Source organism: Canis aureus, chromosome 19 (assembly GCF_053574225.1).
Source record: "Canis aureus isolate CA01 chromosome 19, VMU_Caureus_v.1.0, whole genome shotgun sequence".
NCBI classification, from domain to species: domain Eukaryota; kingdom Metazoa; phylum Chordata; class Mammalia; order Carnivora; family Canidae; genus Canis; species Canis aureus.
The window spans coordinates 23,526,134-23,544,723 of NC_135629.1; the positions used below are offsets into that span (position 1 = coordinate 23,526,134).

General features: G+C 39.7%; 1 protein-coding gene across 4 annotated transcripts in view; it reads left to right on the top strand.

Moving 5' to 3' along the window:
- FRMD4B (FERM domain containing 4B) overlaps positions 1-18,590 on the top strand; it is a 319,973-nt gene that overhangs the window by 209,699 nt on the left and 91,684 nt on the right. For all 4 annotated transcript variants that reach the window (XM_077858098.1, XM_077858096.1, XM_077858097.1 and 1 more), the window contains 2 exons: positions 1,086-1,178; positions 12,346-12,430. In XM_077858098.1, coding sequence (XP_077714224.1) covers positions 1,086-1,178; positions 12,346-12,430 — 178 coding nt within the window. The remainder of the gene's footprint in view (positions 1-1,085; positions 1,179-12,345; positions 12,431-18,590) is intronic.

An 18,590-nucleotide genomic window follows, 5' to 3' on the forward strand; every position in this document is an offset into this window, starting at 1 on the left:
TCCTAGGGTTCTGGTATCGAGTCCTGCATTGGGCTCTCTGCAGGGAGCCTGCTTCCCCCTCTGCCTATGTCTCTGCTTCTCTCTGTATCTCTCATGAGTAAATAAAAAAATAATCTAAAAATAATAATAGTGAAAATAAAACAGACCAACTGGTTGGACACCCTTAGAAAGGTCCTGAAAACAATCCCAAGTCATAGCATCATCAATCCTTTGGACCCCTCAGAGGTCAAAATTTAAGGAGAACTGCTTATAGTCATGAATTTGCTGGGGCTCTTGAGTAAATAAACAAATACATGCTCAAATATTAGGAAGTCCATAATATATGGTATAGAAACAGCACTCAGAGAATAGTGACCCTGTACTTTTGAGAAAGCTGTATTATTGTTATCTGTGTCTGTCTGATTTCATAAAACCAGGGGTTTCTCCCTTCTTGACTATGTAAAATATTTCAGATATCATATTTTCAAAGAATTTAAAGATTAAGATGTTAAGTTTCACCTAGTTTCTTTTTTGTTTTGTTTTGTTTTGTTTTTACCTCCAGAGGCACCCAGTGTTCTCACTTTCTTGTTTATCCTCTCAGAGATATTTTATTTATGTGTGGGTGTATATTTTTAAATTTTAATATACTGTACTCACTTTTAGGCACCTTGTTTTTCCATTTAACATCATGTCTTAGAAGTTGTTCAAAACAAGTTTGTAAAGATACCCTCCATCTTTTGTATGGCCGGCTGCTCAGTTTAAATTAACTTTTTAAGCAACACCATGTTGGACACTTATAGGTAGTTTTGAGCCTTTTTGCTATTAACAACCAATGCTACAGTATGGGACTTTATATATAGGCCATTTTTCGCATGTCAAGTTTACCTTGGTAAATTTTTGGAAGTGGACAGTCTGCTTCAGAGGCAGATGCTTTTATAACTTTGGTAGTAATTGTTAAATTGGCCTCATTACTAGTTGTAACAGGTTATATGCCTACCATTCATGTATGACAGTAACTGTTTCGCCACAGTCTTGCCAACACTGTGTGTTATTGAAGCTTGCCTTGACCTCCTGTTTAATCCTTTTTCTTTGCTTTGCCCTCATAGAGGTCAGCAGAACTGGCTACAGTTAGATCACCGAGTTCTTGACCATGATCTGCCCAAGAAACCAGGTGCCACCATCTTGCACTTTGCTGTAAGGTATGTATCCATAGAAACATCCAGCATTCCCACCTCCCTTTAAAAAAAAATTCTGGTGATCAGATAGAGAATAAAAAAAGAATAGACCTATCAAAACATTATTACATGAAAAAGATTCTCTACTGTCTTAGTCTGGAGACTAAGTTGCTATAGATACTGTGTAGAACTGTTTTCTTTGAAGATGAAGGATAGAACCATCTTCCTTTATTCCTCAAAGTCCTTGGATCAATTTAAAGCTGAAAAGCATAGGTAGTTTGTTTTAATACATAAGGCTGTTTTCAACTCAGTATACTTTTAGGATTTTTATAATTTGAAATATGGCAAACATTTACTGTTACATGTTATGTATGAAGGTTTCCTAGAGACTGTGGCAAGAACTGAATTTTATACAATTTCACGCCTTAGCTTGAATTGAAGATAAAATGCAAACAAACGCTCATGGAAAGAATTATCTTAACAGTGCAGAAATCTGAATTCAGCTTGCAGGCAGAGCAATTGCTGAGAAGGATGTAAGGAGTCCTTGACTTGTTCTCTGGCTCTGCTTGGGCAAGCCACTTACCCACACCTGTAGGCCTCCATACATATTTTCTCCAGAAATGGATGCATTCAACTCAATCAGTGATTTCTTAAAGCCAGCCGAAGATGGGAATAGTTTTCCACATGAAATATTCACCCTGCAAAATAAATAAAATGCTATAAAAAGTAATCTTGTGTCCCTGTAGCTAGCTTAAGAAATAAAACATGACCAATTTTGCCGAAAGCCCCTTTCTGTGCACTAGCAGCTTTCCTCGCTACCTGAATTTGATGATAAATTTCATGATAAGTTATTTTCCTTGTCTGAAGCCAAATATGATAAAATAAGCTAAGGTAGTAGATTTCCCAGGAATCTAAATAAGTTTTCATCAAGCTAGATCAACCTAAAGAATGTTTCTGTATTCTGAGCTTGTGTTGTCTTTGGATATTGAAATATGCTTTGTGTGAGGTTCCTGGCTAGCTCAGCAGGTACAGAGTGCAACTCTTGATCCCTAGGTTATAAGTTCAAGACCCATGTTGGGAAGTCTAGTTCAGAGGCAGATGCTTTTATAATTTTGATAGCTTACTTAAAAAGAGAAAGGAAGGAAGGAAGGAAGGAAGGAAGGAAGGAAGGAAGGAAGGAAGGAAGGAAGGAAGGAAGAGCAAGCTTTGTTTTATGACATAGTTGTAGAAGCTTCTTATTTTTCTTTTTTGGAATTTTTTTTACTGTGATTAACTGGCAAAATCATGTTGATTTACACATTTTTTTAAACTTCAGTCTGCTCCATGAAATCCAAAAGTATGGAGTAAGAGATCCTACCCTTTTTTTAAGAATCTTTTTTATGAGTTATGATTGTCAATAACTGCTCCTCACGCAGGAAATAAAGTATTGACAATCCTCAATTTTTTTTCTTTTTTTTTCTTTTTTCTTTTTTTTTTTTTTTTTTTGCTTTTTGTTCTGATAGCTTGCTTAGAATTTCTTTCATACCACTAGAAAACATGTTTTTGAAACCCAGAAAGGAGGTAGCATAAATGGTGATTTGTCCAGGAGCATAGCTGATATGAAGAAATGTGTGGAAATCCTAAAGAAAAACAGGAGTTTTCCTGGAAAGAGTATGATGTAAGTGCTTGTGTTTGTAGAAAGGGGAGAAAAAGGCAAACGCAAACTAACAACCAGTAGGAAAAAGTGTGTATTAGTAACTAAGCAGGGATCAGAGCATAGAGAAATTTTAATCTTGTGTGTGAAAAAAAAGGCTCAACATATATCAATGTTTTTTTTTCACAAAAAAATATATTTTCACTGTAAACATTTCATATTATATAAACTTACTTTCCTCCAGCCTTCCTCCCTCCCTTCCATCCCCCAACACCTTCCCTTCTTACAGAAAAATAAGGATGACACATTGCTTGGTGACTTACTTTGTTTTTATCCTGGAGATTTCTCCTTGTGTATATTTTTTTTAAAAATCCACTTTATTTTTTTACACTTTCATAATTTAGAGGTCTGGTTTACTATGAAGCATTTAGGCTGTTTCCAATTATGTATATTTTAATGTAGGCTGTGGTTAAGATCCTTGCATTTTTGTCTTTGCACTCACGTGCAGTATTTATGCAGCTTAGTAACTAGTCAGCAAAATCCTCTGTCTTTGGAGAATTTAACAGATACCATTTATTTAGTTCTCTGTGAACTTGTTCTCTGACACCTGATATCTAGTCTAGTTTTGGTCTCAAAATACCAGGGAAGAAAACCTGTCTTCCCTTCTATTCAGTCATTCATAAGGCAGCCCTATCTTCTGGAAGCAGGTTCCTGAGATGCCCAAGTAGCCTGCTACTTGTTCCATGAGTTTCAGCACTTACTTGAGTGTTATCTCGAGAGTGTCCCGTAATCACATGGCATGACTTTCCCTTAACTTCTTGTATGTTTAAAACCCTTATCGAGCTCTTAATTATTCACTTAATTTTTCTTCCCAACAGTATAGTGAGATCATAATAGTCTTTGTTATTATTCCAATTAAGTACTTGTTGTTAACTCCAACTTAATTAAAGAGATGATAAAGCAAAAGCACACAAAGAATTAAGTGAACTGATGGAGGTCACTCAGTGGAATGTCATTCTTTGGAGGCCTTATGAAAGAAGGGGGTTATATGTGCCCCTGTGAAGTCTGGTGTCTCTCAGAGGGCTTCTAGCCTCTTCTTTTGAGAGAAAAGAACCATTGGTGAGACTTACATCCCAATAGACACCACCAACAACCCTTGAAGTTACCTGTGTTGGCTATACTTTTAGTCATTGAAGAGTAGAACCAAAGATAGCTTTAAAAAAAAAAAAAAAGATTTTATTTATTTATTTGAGAGAGATTGTGTGTGAGAGAAAGCGTGACAGGGGAGAGGGAGGCAGAGGGAGAGGGAGAGGGAGACTGCCCACCGAGCAGGGAGCCTGATGTAGGGTTCAATCCCAAGACTCTGGGATCATGACGTAAGCTGAAGGCAGATGCTTAACTGAGCTACCCAGAAGCACACACCCCCTTTCAAAGTTTTTTTTAAAGATAGCTTTTGATTCCTTTTGGATATTGGTCACTACAGGAGCCTCTGGAAATGTCCAGGACCTCTTTTTCTTTTTTTAAGTATAGTTGACACACAATGTTACATTAGTTGCACGTATACAACATAGTGATTTGAGGACCCTGTACATTATCTTGTACTCACCACAAATGTAGCTACCCTTTGTCACCATAAAATGCCATTACCATTGACTATATGTCTATGTTGTACCTTTCATCCCTGCGACTTACCCATTCCAATTGAAAGGAGTCACCAAGATACAGTCACAAAGTAGTTAATGTACAATGACAAAAGATTCCCTACAGTGGTAGCACATTACAGGGATGTGCATCATGGCTATTTTCACTGCAAAAGGTTAAAAATATCCAAATGCCAACAATGAAGATTAGGTTCAGTAAGTTATGGTGTTCTTACAGTGAACAATTGGTCACTTTAATAAAAGAGATTAGATTTTTTTCTTTTAGTACATTGCATTTCAGTGTTTCCTCACAGGGAGAGGGGGTGCATATCTGAATCATCCTAGGAATTTTTCAAACTATACAATCATACCCTTCCAAACCCCAAATCCCCCACATTCCTGGCGCCCGGAGTCTGATACAATGCACTAGAGATGGTAAATGCAGTCTTGTTGAAGTTGGTTGTGACAAATAAACAGACATCAGGATAGAAAGTGATCTTGCAAAATGCTATAAAAATATAAGAAAATATCAATTTTTTTCAAGTTGTAGTGTTTATGAAAAAGTAAAAAACCATATAGTTTTGCTTTCAAGTTTTCTCTCTACTGATATGTACATTAACCCTGTGGCAGGCACTGGGCTAAATATTTGATGCCCATTGTCTCACGGAGTCCTGAGCTAAACACCGGGGTGCAGATCTGGGTGGGGGGATGACTTTCTCTTGGTTAATTCCTCCCAGGGTGCAGGGAGCAGCTCAGAAACACACACCACTTCTGCATGGAAGAAAGAAAACACTAAAGGTGAAGGGCACTTAGTGTTCCCTTTATGAACTTCAGGATTAAACCTTTGTCTTTTCTTCAGTTACAAAAGCTCAGTGATACATGCTAAATATGCTTGTGACACCTGAGTGGATAGATGCCCCATAATTTATTTAAGCACCATAATTCATTGAACCAATTCTCCATTTCCATGTGAGTCCAAACTCCCCCAGGTTGCTGGGGGACTTCTCCAGGCCGGGGGGGTTGTTATTTGCTGCTGTAAATTATCTTCTGCAAACACATGGGCCTCTTTGGTAATGCAGCCCAGATGTGAGCATTGGAAAAGCTTGATAGTGAGTGAACACGCAAGCATTTAAATCAGAGAGCAGGGCCTTGGCGTGACCTCATTGGAAAAGCTCCCATTCCCTCGGGGGAGGGCAGGCGGAGGTGGCTCAGGCTGGTACCACCCAGCTCCACACAAAGCAGCATTCTCGGGGTCTTTTACTCCCTTATTCTTCTAACTACTTTTTGCTTCCCACTCCCCCATCCATTCTGGTCTTCCCTCTCCTGCCCCTTTTCCTACCCCTTTTTCCAGATCCCCTCTGCTATGCCCGAGACCTAGTGGTCCCTAGGTAAGGGACCACTCAGAGGTCCCCCTAAAGCATTGTCTGTGACACTCAGGGCTGAGGACTCCCTGCATTACTTGGAGAGTTCTATAGAAATATGAAGGGTGGAAGGAAACTGCTACCTTTCTGCCAAAGTTGCTGCAAACATGGAGCCTTTGATGAACTTTGAAAGTGCTTTCAGCACCCTCTGGCCTGGTCCTGGAACACTCAGCCTTTAAAAAGAGTTAAGGAAGTATCATGACTGTAATCTGTGAAAAAAAAAAAAAAAAAAATGACTGTAATCTGTGGATCCCCATCATTCCACCTGATTTTTTTTTTTTTTTTAAGAAAGCCAAATATATGGAATACAACACAACAGGTAAAAACAAACAAAGACTGGTGAAAAAAGAGATTTGTTAATGCAGAAAGATGCCCCCAGTGTTCAAGCAGACCACAAAACAACATGTGCAAGATGACTGCACTTATGTAAAACACATGAGTAGGGAAAAAGTTTAAAAGTTAACAGTAGTTAAATCTCTGGGTAGGATGATTCCGGGAATGATTTGTTTTTGTCTTTTTGTTAATCTCTCTACATATATTTTCCTACAATGAACACAGTACTTAAGCTTTTTTTTTTTTAATGCAAGGATTGATTAAAAAAAGGGAGAGAAGTTAGAATGTTTGTGAGTGGCTAACTATGAGTTATTTTAAAATTATCAAAGAGTAGGTAACTTACACAATAAGTAGAGGACCAGAAAGTTTATCTCTTCGAGGAGGAATGTGATCAGAAGCCCAGAGGAATAACTGATTCCTCCTACCTTGGGCAGAGGCTCTTTGAGGCAGATATGTGAGGTCAGCTGGAGCTCTGGGCCACCCACCACACTCCTATCTGAGTGGGTGATATTCCAGAACCCAGAGAATGTGACCGTTGGTTGCCTTAATGTTGACTGTGACCTCCTAAGTGGCATAACCCATTCTTGAACTTCCAGGCCCTTGGCTAGAGGCCTCCATATGGGAGCATCCAACATCCTAATTCATATGAAAGCTCTGGAAAGACACAGAATCCTTTAAAACTCGTGGTAAATCCTGATTCCAGTTTCTTACAGGATTATATTTCTTAGTGTGCTTTCTGATCAAATATCAGACATTGTTTGTGGGAACCGGTTCACTCTCCTCCGTAATCTGTCCTTGGAGTGACATCTAAAGGGTAGAAGCAAAGAATGAGTAATGTGATGAGTGCAAAAAACTGTAGGGTGCAGAAGTTAAAGCTTGGCATTTAGCACAGTTTTTTAATAGTGGCACTACTGACATTTGGAGCAGATAATTTTTCGTCGTGAGAAGCTATGCTGGGGTGTAGTTGCAGAACCCCAAGCTTTGGCTGCCCAGATGCCAGTACACCCTCCAAGCCGGGGTGATCAAAAACCATCTTCAACATTGCCAAATGTGCCACACTCCGCCCACTGAAAACCAGTACATAGCATCGCTCCTCGGTTCGAATCCCAGCTCTTCCATTTATTAGCTCTGTGGTTTTTGGCACCCTCTGTGGGCCTATTTTCCTCACGTAAAATGGACCTTGTTGTTGGAGGATTCGGCCTATAAAGATGTATAATGTAAATGTTAACAATCTTTGTGATATAAATGACAGAGTCTGCCTTAATCACATGTTGAATGGGAAAAAAAATTCCATAATGTAATATATGGTCTTCGAATGTGGAAGGAAAAAAAAAAACTCCATAACGTGATATATGGTCTTCAAATGTGGAAGGTTTGGGACTGTCTGGCTTCAATCAGACCCATTCACTTTTGCCCTGGGTGGAAGATCTCATCATTTGTCTCTGTCATTCATGGTGCCTAACCATCCCCACCCCACCTTTCTTCCCCCTCTTGCCTCCTCCTCAAAACCTGTGTCCCTACTTTGCTCATGGAGGACAAGAGCAGGCTCTTTTGCAATTGCAATGGGAAGAATCAACACTTGGATACTTCTTGTTGCCTGGGGCAGAAGACTTCCTCCCCTTTTGGACAGGTCAAAGGAAGGCCCTTACCCTCCTGGGCCTCCAACCCTTCCCTGGGGAACTCAGAAAGAGCAGCACCATGGCAGTGGAGTAGCAGGGCAGGTTCCTACAGGCTTACCTGGAGGGCCCTCACCCGTTCTCCTGGAGATGCCTGGAAATTCCGAAGTGAGGGAGCGTCTTTCTGGCAAGGGAGCACATTGTGGAAGTAAATAGTGCGTTCCTTGGTGAGTTCTCCCAGACTGCACCACTCCCAGAGATGAAAGGAGCATCTGGGATTCCCACAAGCCCTGCATAATAGCTTGGAGAAAGTGCAGTACACTTCAATTACACAGCCGTCTTCAGCGTGCATTTTAACGTGAGACTATGATGTTGCAGGGTCATTACAAGCAATAAGCAGAGATCTCCCTGCTCAGAATGGGGATTGGGATCTGATAGGAATCTCCCTGAGCCCGCAGCTACAGTGAGTGCCAGAAATTACCCACAATGACTGACCAACACCCAGAAGGAGGCCCTCACTGGCTGCCAGTCACAAGCTCAGCATTGTTCGCAATGCAAAGGCAAGGAGCGATTCTTGCTTGAGTCACCGTCTTTGAGGATATCACTGAGACATAAGAAAGGCCTGGAAAATGAAATGTGCTCAGTTGCAAAGAACAAGTTGTAACTGGTCAGAAGGGTTTTTGTTTCACAGCATTTTCCCATTCTGGGCCAAAATGGACACTTGCAGAGCATTTTGTGTCCTTGAAAGAACTTAGGAAAGACACCTGCTAAAGTTTTCAAAAGCTTTGCAGTTCGGTCATTGCCTTTTATTATTTATGTCTCACCAGTAGGAGAAGAAGAAGAAGAAGAACATAGTAATAACACCCACCACTCATTGGCTGCTAAACGACATGCCACCCATGCACTATGCTGAACACATTTAAAATATCTTGCCTATCTGGGATGTGGGGCAGATGAAGAGGGGGAGCACTGAGAGGCCCAACAGTCAGCTCAGGGCCCCAGGACAAGACTCAAACTAGTCTCTCCCCAACTTCATAGTGTTGATCTTTGATGACAATGAGTAAATGCCCCAAGAAGAAAATGTCGGTCACCTACATGTAAGTGAGTGTCGAAGGACGGCCCATTCCAAACAACTCCCAGGTTCAGCTTTTTGACACACACACATTGTCATCAGGCCAACATGCCTACCTCCTCCCCAAGCCATCTTTGTCACATGACTCAAGTGTCATGTTTTGTTAGCGTTGCTAAATGGTTAGGTGAACACCTGTCCCATCAAGAAAGGACAAAGACAGCTAATGGGAAGAGCACACGGATTAGAGATGAAACCTCTCGGAGCAAATTCTCTCCTCAAGAAGTTGCACTGATGAAGATGTAGGAGGTTTGTCTCTGAAACATATACCTACCTAGTCAAAGAGCCTGAACTCATTTCAAGGGTGAAAACTGAGCCGTGGGCTTCAACTTCACAAAATCTTGGTGAAATCATTCACAGTAAGTGTGCAGAAAGGAAACAGTATCCTTGTGCCAAGAAGGGGCTGAAACAAAAGGTCTTTATTTTAGGAGTCTGAGAGAGTTCATTTTATTTCACAAGAAGCCCTAGATTTTGCTTTCACTTCGTGATACATGTTGATAGGTGTGCGCCTGGGGAGCCATTCTCCCAAAGGATGATATGCACTTTTCATACACTCCATAAATATGAAGTCATTACAATGGTCCCCTTGAGGGAGAGATAGGATTCTGGATTGAGAGAGCAGGTAATCAGATGCCTAGGAAGAAAGGGAGAAGGCAACAGGGCAGGTCGCCAGAAAGTAGTGGGAAACAAGATAGGGACCTGTTTACTGGAACTAAGGTATAGTCAGGGTCTTGGGCTTCAGAAACAAGGTGAGCCCAGTTTCTGATACAAAGCTACCTGTTCAGAGTTGGACAAGCCACAGGCTGATTTGGTGCCAAGCCACCCAGCTCCCCGCATGTCGATTTCTGAAATTCTCGAGGATTAGCAAGAGGACTGGTCTGGCTAATATGCCCTCTCCCTAGAATAGCTTTCCTTCCTTCTCTACCTGGTGAACTCATGCATTCTTTAAAACTCAGCTCAATTGTCCAAGGGGACAGACATTTCGTGTCCTGTGACACTCAGTGCTACGGATTCCAGCTTGGCAGCCTTCTCCCTCTTGTTTCATAAGCTGAGCTCATTGCACCCCTCCCTCTTGGCCACATGGCATTGTGTGCATGTTACATTTCATCGCGATCATTATTATAGGAAGGCATTCTATCGCTTTGGTTTGGAATATGAACTTTGAGGCCTTAGTTCGAATCATGGTTCCAACCACTTCCTACCTGTATGGCTTGGAGAAGATGACTTGACATCTCCATCTCTCTATTTCCTCATCTGTTAAATGGGTTCATAATTCACTACCTGTGGCATCTGGTTATGCTGAAGATTAAATGAAATGATTGTTGAGAGCGAAATGAGACAATGCATGAAAAGCACTCAGCGCCTGGCTAACCATAAGCAGGAGCTCAGGAGATTGTAGCTGGCAGACTATTGCTGCTCTTTTCAGGCTGCCAGCCAGAAACCTGCTCCTGTTACCTCAGTTGACAGGGATAAAAGCACTTGTAGGAGCAAAGAAAGCAGGCAAATGCCACCACCACCACCTAGTTAACTAGAAGGTCCTTCAGGATGCAGCCATTGAGTTAGCTGGCCTGGAAGGAAGAGTGCTCAACCCAGAGAGACTCCTTATATGAGCTAAGGAGTGGACAAAGCACGTATGACCCCTCGGAGGGAGTGAGACACAGTCGAGGCAGATGGAGGCCCTAAACAGAAGCCACCAGTCAGAAGAAGAAGGGCAAGCCAGCAGTAGGAGCTGGCAGGGCAGAAGCCAACGAGTCACTGCACTGAGGACCACAAAGCAAGGACGCCCCTGGGCCAGCTGCCACTGCTGCTGGAGGGTTGAGATCTGAGACACAAGCTGTAGCTGCTTGCCCTGGGCCACACAGCATTACATTCCAGAGAATGGGTTTTTATTAACAGCTTAATATTTCGTGAGTGCTTTCCACATATTATCTCCTTTCGTCCTTTCACAATCCCCCCAAACCTTGAGATAAGTGCAGTCATGACACTCATTTTAGAAGAGGCACAAAGCCGATGAACTTGCCCAAGGCCACACAGCTAATAAGTGATGGAGGAGGGGACTCCCTATCTCCATCTTTCTGATTCTAGAGCCTGTTCCCTGCCAGCCCCACATTTCCCTCCCTGTGTGAGTCCTTTACTTTCCTTTGTCATAAAGTAGATCATCATCATCATCGATCTTCATGAATCTCACTTCTGAAATAAACCCTTGTAAGGAAATATATAGAGGACTCCATCTCTTTCTGGAACTCCCCTTGATGATTCAACATTAGAGGTGGAATTCTTCAAATGGCTTTGCCATCTCTGTGATAAAATTATCCGCAGCCCTTTTCAGTTTCTTTTATTTATCCAACTTTCTGTCGTCGTTGGGGGGGAAGGGAGAACAAACGCCCAACGCCTGTCATAATGGTGCAGAGCTAAGGTCAGGCTCCCCAGCCACATGAGCCCTGGTTGATCTTAACTCTCACCAATCAGAGAGCAGGTTTCTCTTCCAGGACCTGAGCTGAGCTGTGTGCTGTCTTGGGGCATTAGGTCTCTTCATGCATTATTCATCAAGGAAGGCTCTAACACTTAAGAAAAACTTCTGTGCGTGGGCTGGCCCACTCACCCACCCGGAGCCCAGCGTTCACAGGCCAGCCTCATCATTACAGGGGTTCAAAAACAGACAGTTGTGAAGGACTCTCCTCCCCTCCTTACATGGGGCTGTCAGAACTCTCCTTAGAGCAGGAACCTGCCATCGGTGGCCTCACAAACAGAAAGAGCAAAAGCCCAGAAAAGGAAGTGGAGGGAGGCCTCAAATACTCTGATTTACATGAAAAAAAGTCCAAGGTTAAGTGCTCCTAAGGGCTTGGCTTCCAGCCAAGAGAAAATCCTGGCTTGGAAGGATGCCAGGGAAGGAGCAGTGTGCGATTGAAATTTGCCTGGTAGAGAGGGGCAAGGTGGGCTTGGGGACCTCACAACCCACTTCAACTTGGAAAACCAGAGCAGACCTCAGGGTTCCATTATGTAGTTCTTACTCAGGCGACTTCTACTTTCAACCCTCAAAGCTCACCTGGGCTTTGTTTTGAAGCTGTCCGAGGTATGACGAGCTCCCAGAACATGTGTCAAAGAATGATCAACACAGATAAAGCTGGGTTTGCAGTTGGGTACCATTTTGGATTTCTGTTGAATTCACCATCCAACACACAAATACTGTCTGTTAAGAGATTTTATCCGCATATACGCCTATGTCCATAGGCACATATATGTACATACCTGTAGCCATACCTATGTGTTATCTATTTGTTATAAAACGCAAAAAAAGCACAACCATTTCCTAGTTCCTCAAAATCCCCTCTGCTTTTGGGGACGCTAGATGAGGACATGACATCATGCTGAGTGAGGGAAAGAAATCTGAAGAAACAAACTTCTGTATTATTTTTCAGGTTTTACATTGAGAGCATATCGTTTTTAAAGGATAAAACCACCGTGGAGCTGTTTTTCCTGAATGCAAAGTCCTGTGTACACAAGGTAATGTACCCCACTTGTTATGTTCAGTGAATGATTCCAGAATAGAGAAATGGTGTTGCCTATATTTTCGTGTTCAAAGAAAATAGCCATAATCTTTTCTACTGATATTTCCTACCCTGCCATTAAAAAAAAAATTAAAATTTACACAAAAGGCAGCTCTTCTCAAATTCTGACTGTGAAAGACAGCCATCTGCAGGGGACTCATGCTCAGAGACAATTACCACTACCTTAAATGCCCCTAATACTCCACACAGAATAATCCAGAAATACACAAAGATGGATCCATCAGATTGTGATTGAAACCTCAGAAAAGTCATGCTGGAAATTTTGCATACTCTATTAAGTAAGATTTCCATAATTCAAAACCAATCTTATTTAGGGGTCTCTGCTCGGAGCCATGTGTTTTAAAGCCATGTCTCAGTTATCTGTGGTGAGGGACTAGTTTTTTGTTTTATTGTTTTTTATTTGTATCCAATCTATGAAGGACACATTGCTTTTGTAAAATTCAGTTAACATGAATTGCCAGAAAAATGATCCCATGCCTGGATGTCAAATTGCAATAAAGCATTCTCAATTTTGATCTTACCTCCTTGCAGACAATGATTGCTTTCAAGGCCCCCACTCTGACCTCCTCAAACCACACCCTTGGCCAGAACAGGGAGTCTGTGAACCCAAATATGCACATCTAGACCAAACTTCTCCATTCTAGGTTACAGTCTCAGCATTCAGGATCGCAGAGCCCATGCCCACTTCCAAGGCCAATGGGATCCCTTGCTGTCCAGATACATCACCCTAAATCTGAGAGGTGACCAGGGTGCCTGGCCTAGAAAGACAAGGGGACAGGCTCTATATGGGTTAGGGAGCCTACACGGGTACATTTCCCCTAGGCCCCCAAAATGTTAAGGGTGGCTTACTGCACACACCCACAGTTTTAATTGATAGAAGACTCAGACGGAGCAGAGTTTTTGTTGGATTTTTTAAAAAACAACTATATTGAGAAATAAGTGACTATACATATTTGAAGTGTACAGTCTTATAAGTTTTAACATATCTTAGCCATGAAGTGATCACCAAAATCAAGGTACCCATGAAATGATCGCCAAAATCAAGGTAGTGAATATGCCCAGCAACTACACATCTGCTTTTTCTCACAAAGGAGCAATTCACATTTTCTAGAGTTGTATATAGATGGAATCATACAATAGATAATGTGTCTTCTTTCTTTTTTTTTTTTTTTTAAGATTTTATTTATTTATTTGAGAGAGAGAGAGAGCAAGTGGCGGGGGAAGGGGCAACGGGAGAGGGAAAACAGACTCCCTCATAAGTAGGGAGCCAGATGTGGGGTTCAGTCCCAGGACCCCTGAAATCATGACCTGAGCTGAAGGCAGATGCTTAACCAACTGAGCCACTCAAGAGCCCCATCATTTTGTCTTCTTTCAATGAGTATGATTATTTTGAGATTCATCTGTGTTGTTATGTGTATCAATGGCCCATTCCTTTTTATTGCTGAAATATTCCATTGTATGGATGTACCTTAAATTGTTTTTCAATTCTCCCGTGGGTTTTTTTCCTAGCTTTACTGAGATACAATTAACATATTACACTCTGTAAATTTAAGGAGTATAATAGGATGATCTGATACACATGTATGTTACAAAATGATCCATTCACTTGTTAACGGACATTTGGGTTGTGCCAATTTGCGGACTTTTACAAGTAAAAACACAATGAACATTCATGTACAAGTCATTGCATATACACATACTCTCTTTTTTCTTGGGTAAATACGTAGGAGCAGAATGGCCAGATCTTATGGTAGCTTAACTTTTTAAGGTACTGTTACACTGTTTTCCAAAGTGGTTTTCAAAAATCAGTTGTCCATATATGCATGAGTTTATTTCTGGACACTGTATTTTGTTTCATTGATCTATTTGTCAACCTTTTCTCAATAACATACTGTTTTGATTACTATAGGTTTAGAATGTGTCTTGAAATCAGAACAAACTGTAGCATTTTTCTTTTTCAACGTTTTGTAATTATTTTGTTTTTTGCATTTCCATATAAATTTTAGAATCAACTTGTCAATTAAAAAAAAAGAAACAGAGCAACAACAACAACAAAAAAAACCTGATGAGATTTTCATTAGGATTGCACTGATTCTATAGGCCAATGTAGAATTGACAACCTAGCAATACGGAGTTGGCAGACCCATGACACAGGGTATACATCTCCATTTACTTCGGTCATCTTTAATTTCTCTCAGCAGTGTTTTTTTGTTTTTGTTTTTGTTTTCGTTTTTGTTTTTCTCAGCAGTTTATAGATTTTAGCATACAGGTCTTTTGTCAGATTTGTCCCTAACTCTTCCATATTTATATTATTTGATACAATTGTAAATGGTATCTTTATGAATGGAATCTTTATTTCAATTTCTGAGCGTTTAATTCTAGTATATAGTAATACGATTGATTTTTGTATATTGCTCTTGAATCCTGCAACATTCCTAAACTCACTTATCATTTTTGGTAGCTTTTTTTGTAGATTCCATCAGGTTTTTTTTATGGGTGTTCGTGGCATCCACTAATAAAGATAGTTTTACTTCCTTTCTAGTCTGCCTGCTTTTTTATTAGTTGTCAAATTTATAGATGTAGTTGTTTAAAATATTTCCTCACCACCCTCCTAATGTAGTCTATAGAGCTGTTACCTCTTTTGATCCTGATATTAATATTTGGTGGCTTTCTCTTTTTTTTCTAATCAGTCTGCTTAGAAGTTGATCACTCTTGAGCTTCTAAAGAACCAGTTTTTGGTTTCAGTGACTTTGTTGTTTTTCTGGTTTCTACTTCACTGACTTCTGCTATGATCTTTATTATCTTTATCTTTTATCTTTATTATTTACTTTTTTCCCTTTTCTTTGGGTTTCATTGGTTCTTCTTATTCTAGTTCCTTAAGATAGAAACTAAGATCACTGTTTAAGGATGCTCTTTTCAAATACAGGCATTTAGTATATACAGTTTCTCCCTAAGAAATTGTTATCTATTTGTTATAGTATCCCACAAATTCTGATATGTTGTAGTATCCCACAAATTCTGATATGTTGTGTTTTCATTTTTATTTACTTCAAAATATTTCCAAATTCCTCTTTTATATATCTTCAGTGAATCAATTCAGTGATTGTCCTTTAGAATAGTGCAGTTTGGTTTCCAAATATTTGGGGATTTTTAGAGATCTTTCTGTTATTTATTTCTAATATAACCCCACTGTGGTCAGAGGAGTTAAATCTTTTTAAATTTATTGAGACTTGTTTTATGACCCAGAATATGTCCCATCTTGACAAATGATCCGTGTACACTTGAGAAGAATGTGTATTCTGCTGTCACTGGGTAGAGTGTTCTGTGAATTTTATCATTGCTTTTGATTATGAGGTATATTAGTTTAACTTTCTTTATGGTTCTTGTGATTAATGTTTATTGAGGATCTTGGACTTTGAGCTTATAGTTTAATCAGTTTGGAAATATCTTAGCCATTTTTTTTAGAAGGAATCAAGATTTCTGCTTTGTTTTAAAGATTTTATTTATTTATTCATGAGAGGGCAGCCCGGATGGCTCAGTGGCTTAGTGCCGCCTTCAGCCCAGGGCTTGATCCTGGGGGCCCGGGATCAGGTCCTGCGTCAGGCTCCTTGCATGGAGCCTGTTTCTCCCTCTGCCTGTGTCTCTGCCTCTCTGTGTGTGTGTCTCTCACAAATAAATAAAATCTTTAGAAAAAATATTTATTCATGAGAGATAACACAGAGAGAGGCAGAAACACAGGCAGAGGGAGAAACATGCTTCCTATGGGGAGCCAGTTGTGGGACTCGATCCCAGGACCCCGGGATCAGGACCTGAGCCAAAGGCAGATGCTCAACTACTGAGCCACCCAGGCATTCCATCTTAGCCATTTTTTTTAAAGATTTTATTTATTTCTTAGAGAGAGAGAGAGAGCAAAGCAGGGTTTGGGGGGGAGAGAGAGAGAAAAGCAGACATCCCACTGTAGTCAGAGAACACACTTTGTATGAATTAAATCCTTTTTAATTTATTGAGACTTGTTTCATGACCCAGAATATACCATAGTTTTAATTAGGTTGACTTGGTTGGTAATGTTGTTGAAGTCTACTGTATTTTGCTTATTGTCTCTCTACTTCTTATATCAGTTATTGACAGAGGAGTATTGAAATCTGTGGCTATTACTATGGATGTTTCTGTTTCTTTTTGCAAGTTCACCTAATTAACATATCAGTTTTGTTTCATGCATTTCAAAGTTCTGTTATTAGGGCATAAACATTTAAAATTGCTATGCCCTCTTGATTATCATTATAAAATGATCCTCTTTATCCTGGTAATATTCTCTTTTCTGAAGTCTGCTTTGTTTGATATTAATGTAATCACTTCGGGTTTCTTCTATTATTTGTGTTATCATGGTAAATCTTTTCTCATCCTTTTAAACTACTTGTATCTGTATATTTGAAGTGCATTTTTTGTAGACAACACTATGTTGTCATCTTGATTTTTTAATGCATTTTGGCGATCTCTGTATCTTAACTGGTTATATATACTATTTACATGTAGTATGATTTTTGACATGGTTAAGTTTAAGTCTGTCATCTTCCTATTTGTTTTCTGTTTGTCCCATCTGTTATTTTTTTCCTTTCCCTGCCTGCTTTTGGGTTTATTGTGTATTGTATGATTCCATTTTACCCTTTTGTTGGATTATTTGCTATAACTCTCTGTTTTGTTATTTTCATTGTTGCTTTAGGGTTTATAGTATACATCTTTTTTTTAAAGATTTATTTATTTATTATTTGAGAGAGAAAGTGAGTCGGGGGGGGAAGGGCAAAGGCAGAGGGGAAGAAAGAATCTCGAGCAGACTCCTTGCTGAGGGCAGAGCCCAACAAGGTGCTTGGTCCCACGACCCTGAAATCATGACCTGAGCTGAAATCAAGAGTCTGAAGCTTAACTGACTGAGTCACCCAGGCACCCATAAAGCATACATCTTTAACTTATTACATCTACCTTCAAGTGACATAAGATAATTTCACATGTAACACAAGAATCTTACAATAATATATTTACCTCTCCCCCCCCATCAGCCTTTATGCTATCAGTTCCATACATTTCACTTTTTGATATGTTATAGATGCACATGACATTGTTGGTTTTGTATAAACATTTGATACTTCTGTCTGCTTTTTAAGATTTTCTTTTTATCAGCCCTTTTTATTATGAGGTATTATGGTATAGTTTTTCTTCATGGTTCTTGTTTTTGGTGTTTATTGAGCATCTTGAGTTTGTGAGCTTTTAGTTTTCATCAATTTTGGAAATAGCTCAGCCATTTTTTCTTCAAATATTTTTTCCTGTTCCCACCCATGCCTCCTTTCCAAACTCTAATTACACATATACTGAGCAATCTCAAATTATCCCACAGCCCAATGATGCTCTTATTTAGTTACTTTTGTGTGTATGCTTTATTTTGGATAGTTTCTATTACTCTGTATTCAATTTATATCTTTTCTTTTGCAATCTAATCTGCCATTGGTCTCATCGAGTATATTGATATTTTATCTTTACAAGTTTGATTTGGATCTTTTTTATATCTTGTATGTGGCTACTTAATTTTTTGAACATACAATTCAAACAGTTACAACAATTTTTTCAAAGCCTTTCTCTACTTATTCTAATATCTATGTCAGTTCTGATAGGTGTTAACTGATTCATTTTTCTCCTTATTATAGGTCATGTTTTCCTGTCTGTTTTGCATGCCTGATAATATTTGAATAAATGCTGAACATTGTTTAATTTAACTTTTTTGCCTGCTGTATATTTTTATATTCCTATAAATATTCTTGACACTTGTTTTGGAATAAAATTTAATTACTTAGATGCATTTTGACTTTTCTTAAGTCTTAGTTTTATTATTTGTTAGGCTGGCCTAGTGCAGTGCTCACTCTAGAACAAATTATTCCCTGTTACTGAGGCAAGACCTTCCTAAGTACTCTACTCAATGCCTCATGAATTATGAGTTATTTCTGTGAGAACCAGCTCTGTGTGAAGACCAGGTACTCTTTCCTTTCATCTTCTTGGATAGTTCTTTCCCCAGGCTTGGGCAGTCTCCTTCCATGCATGCAATAATC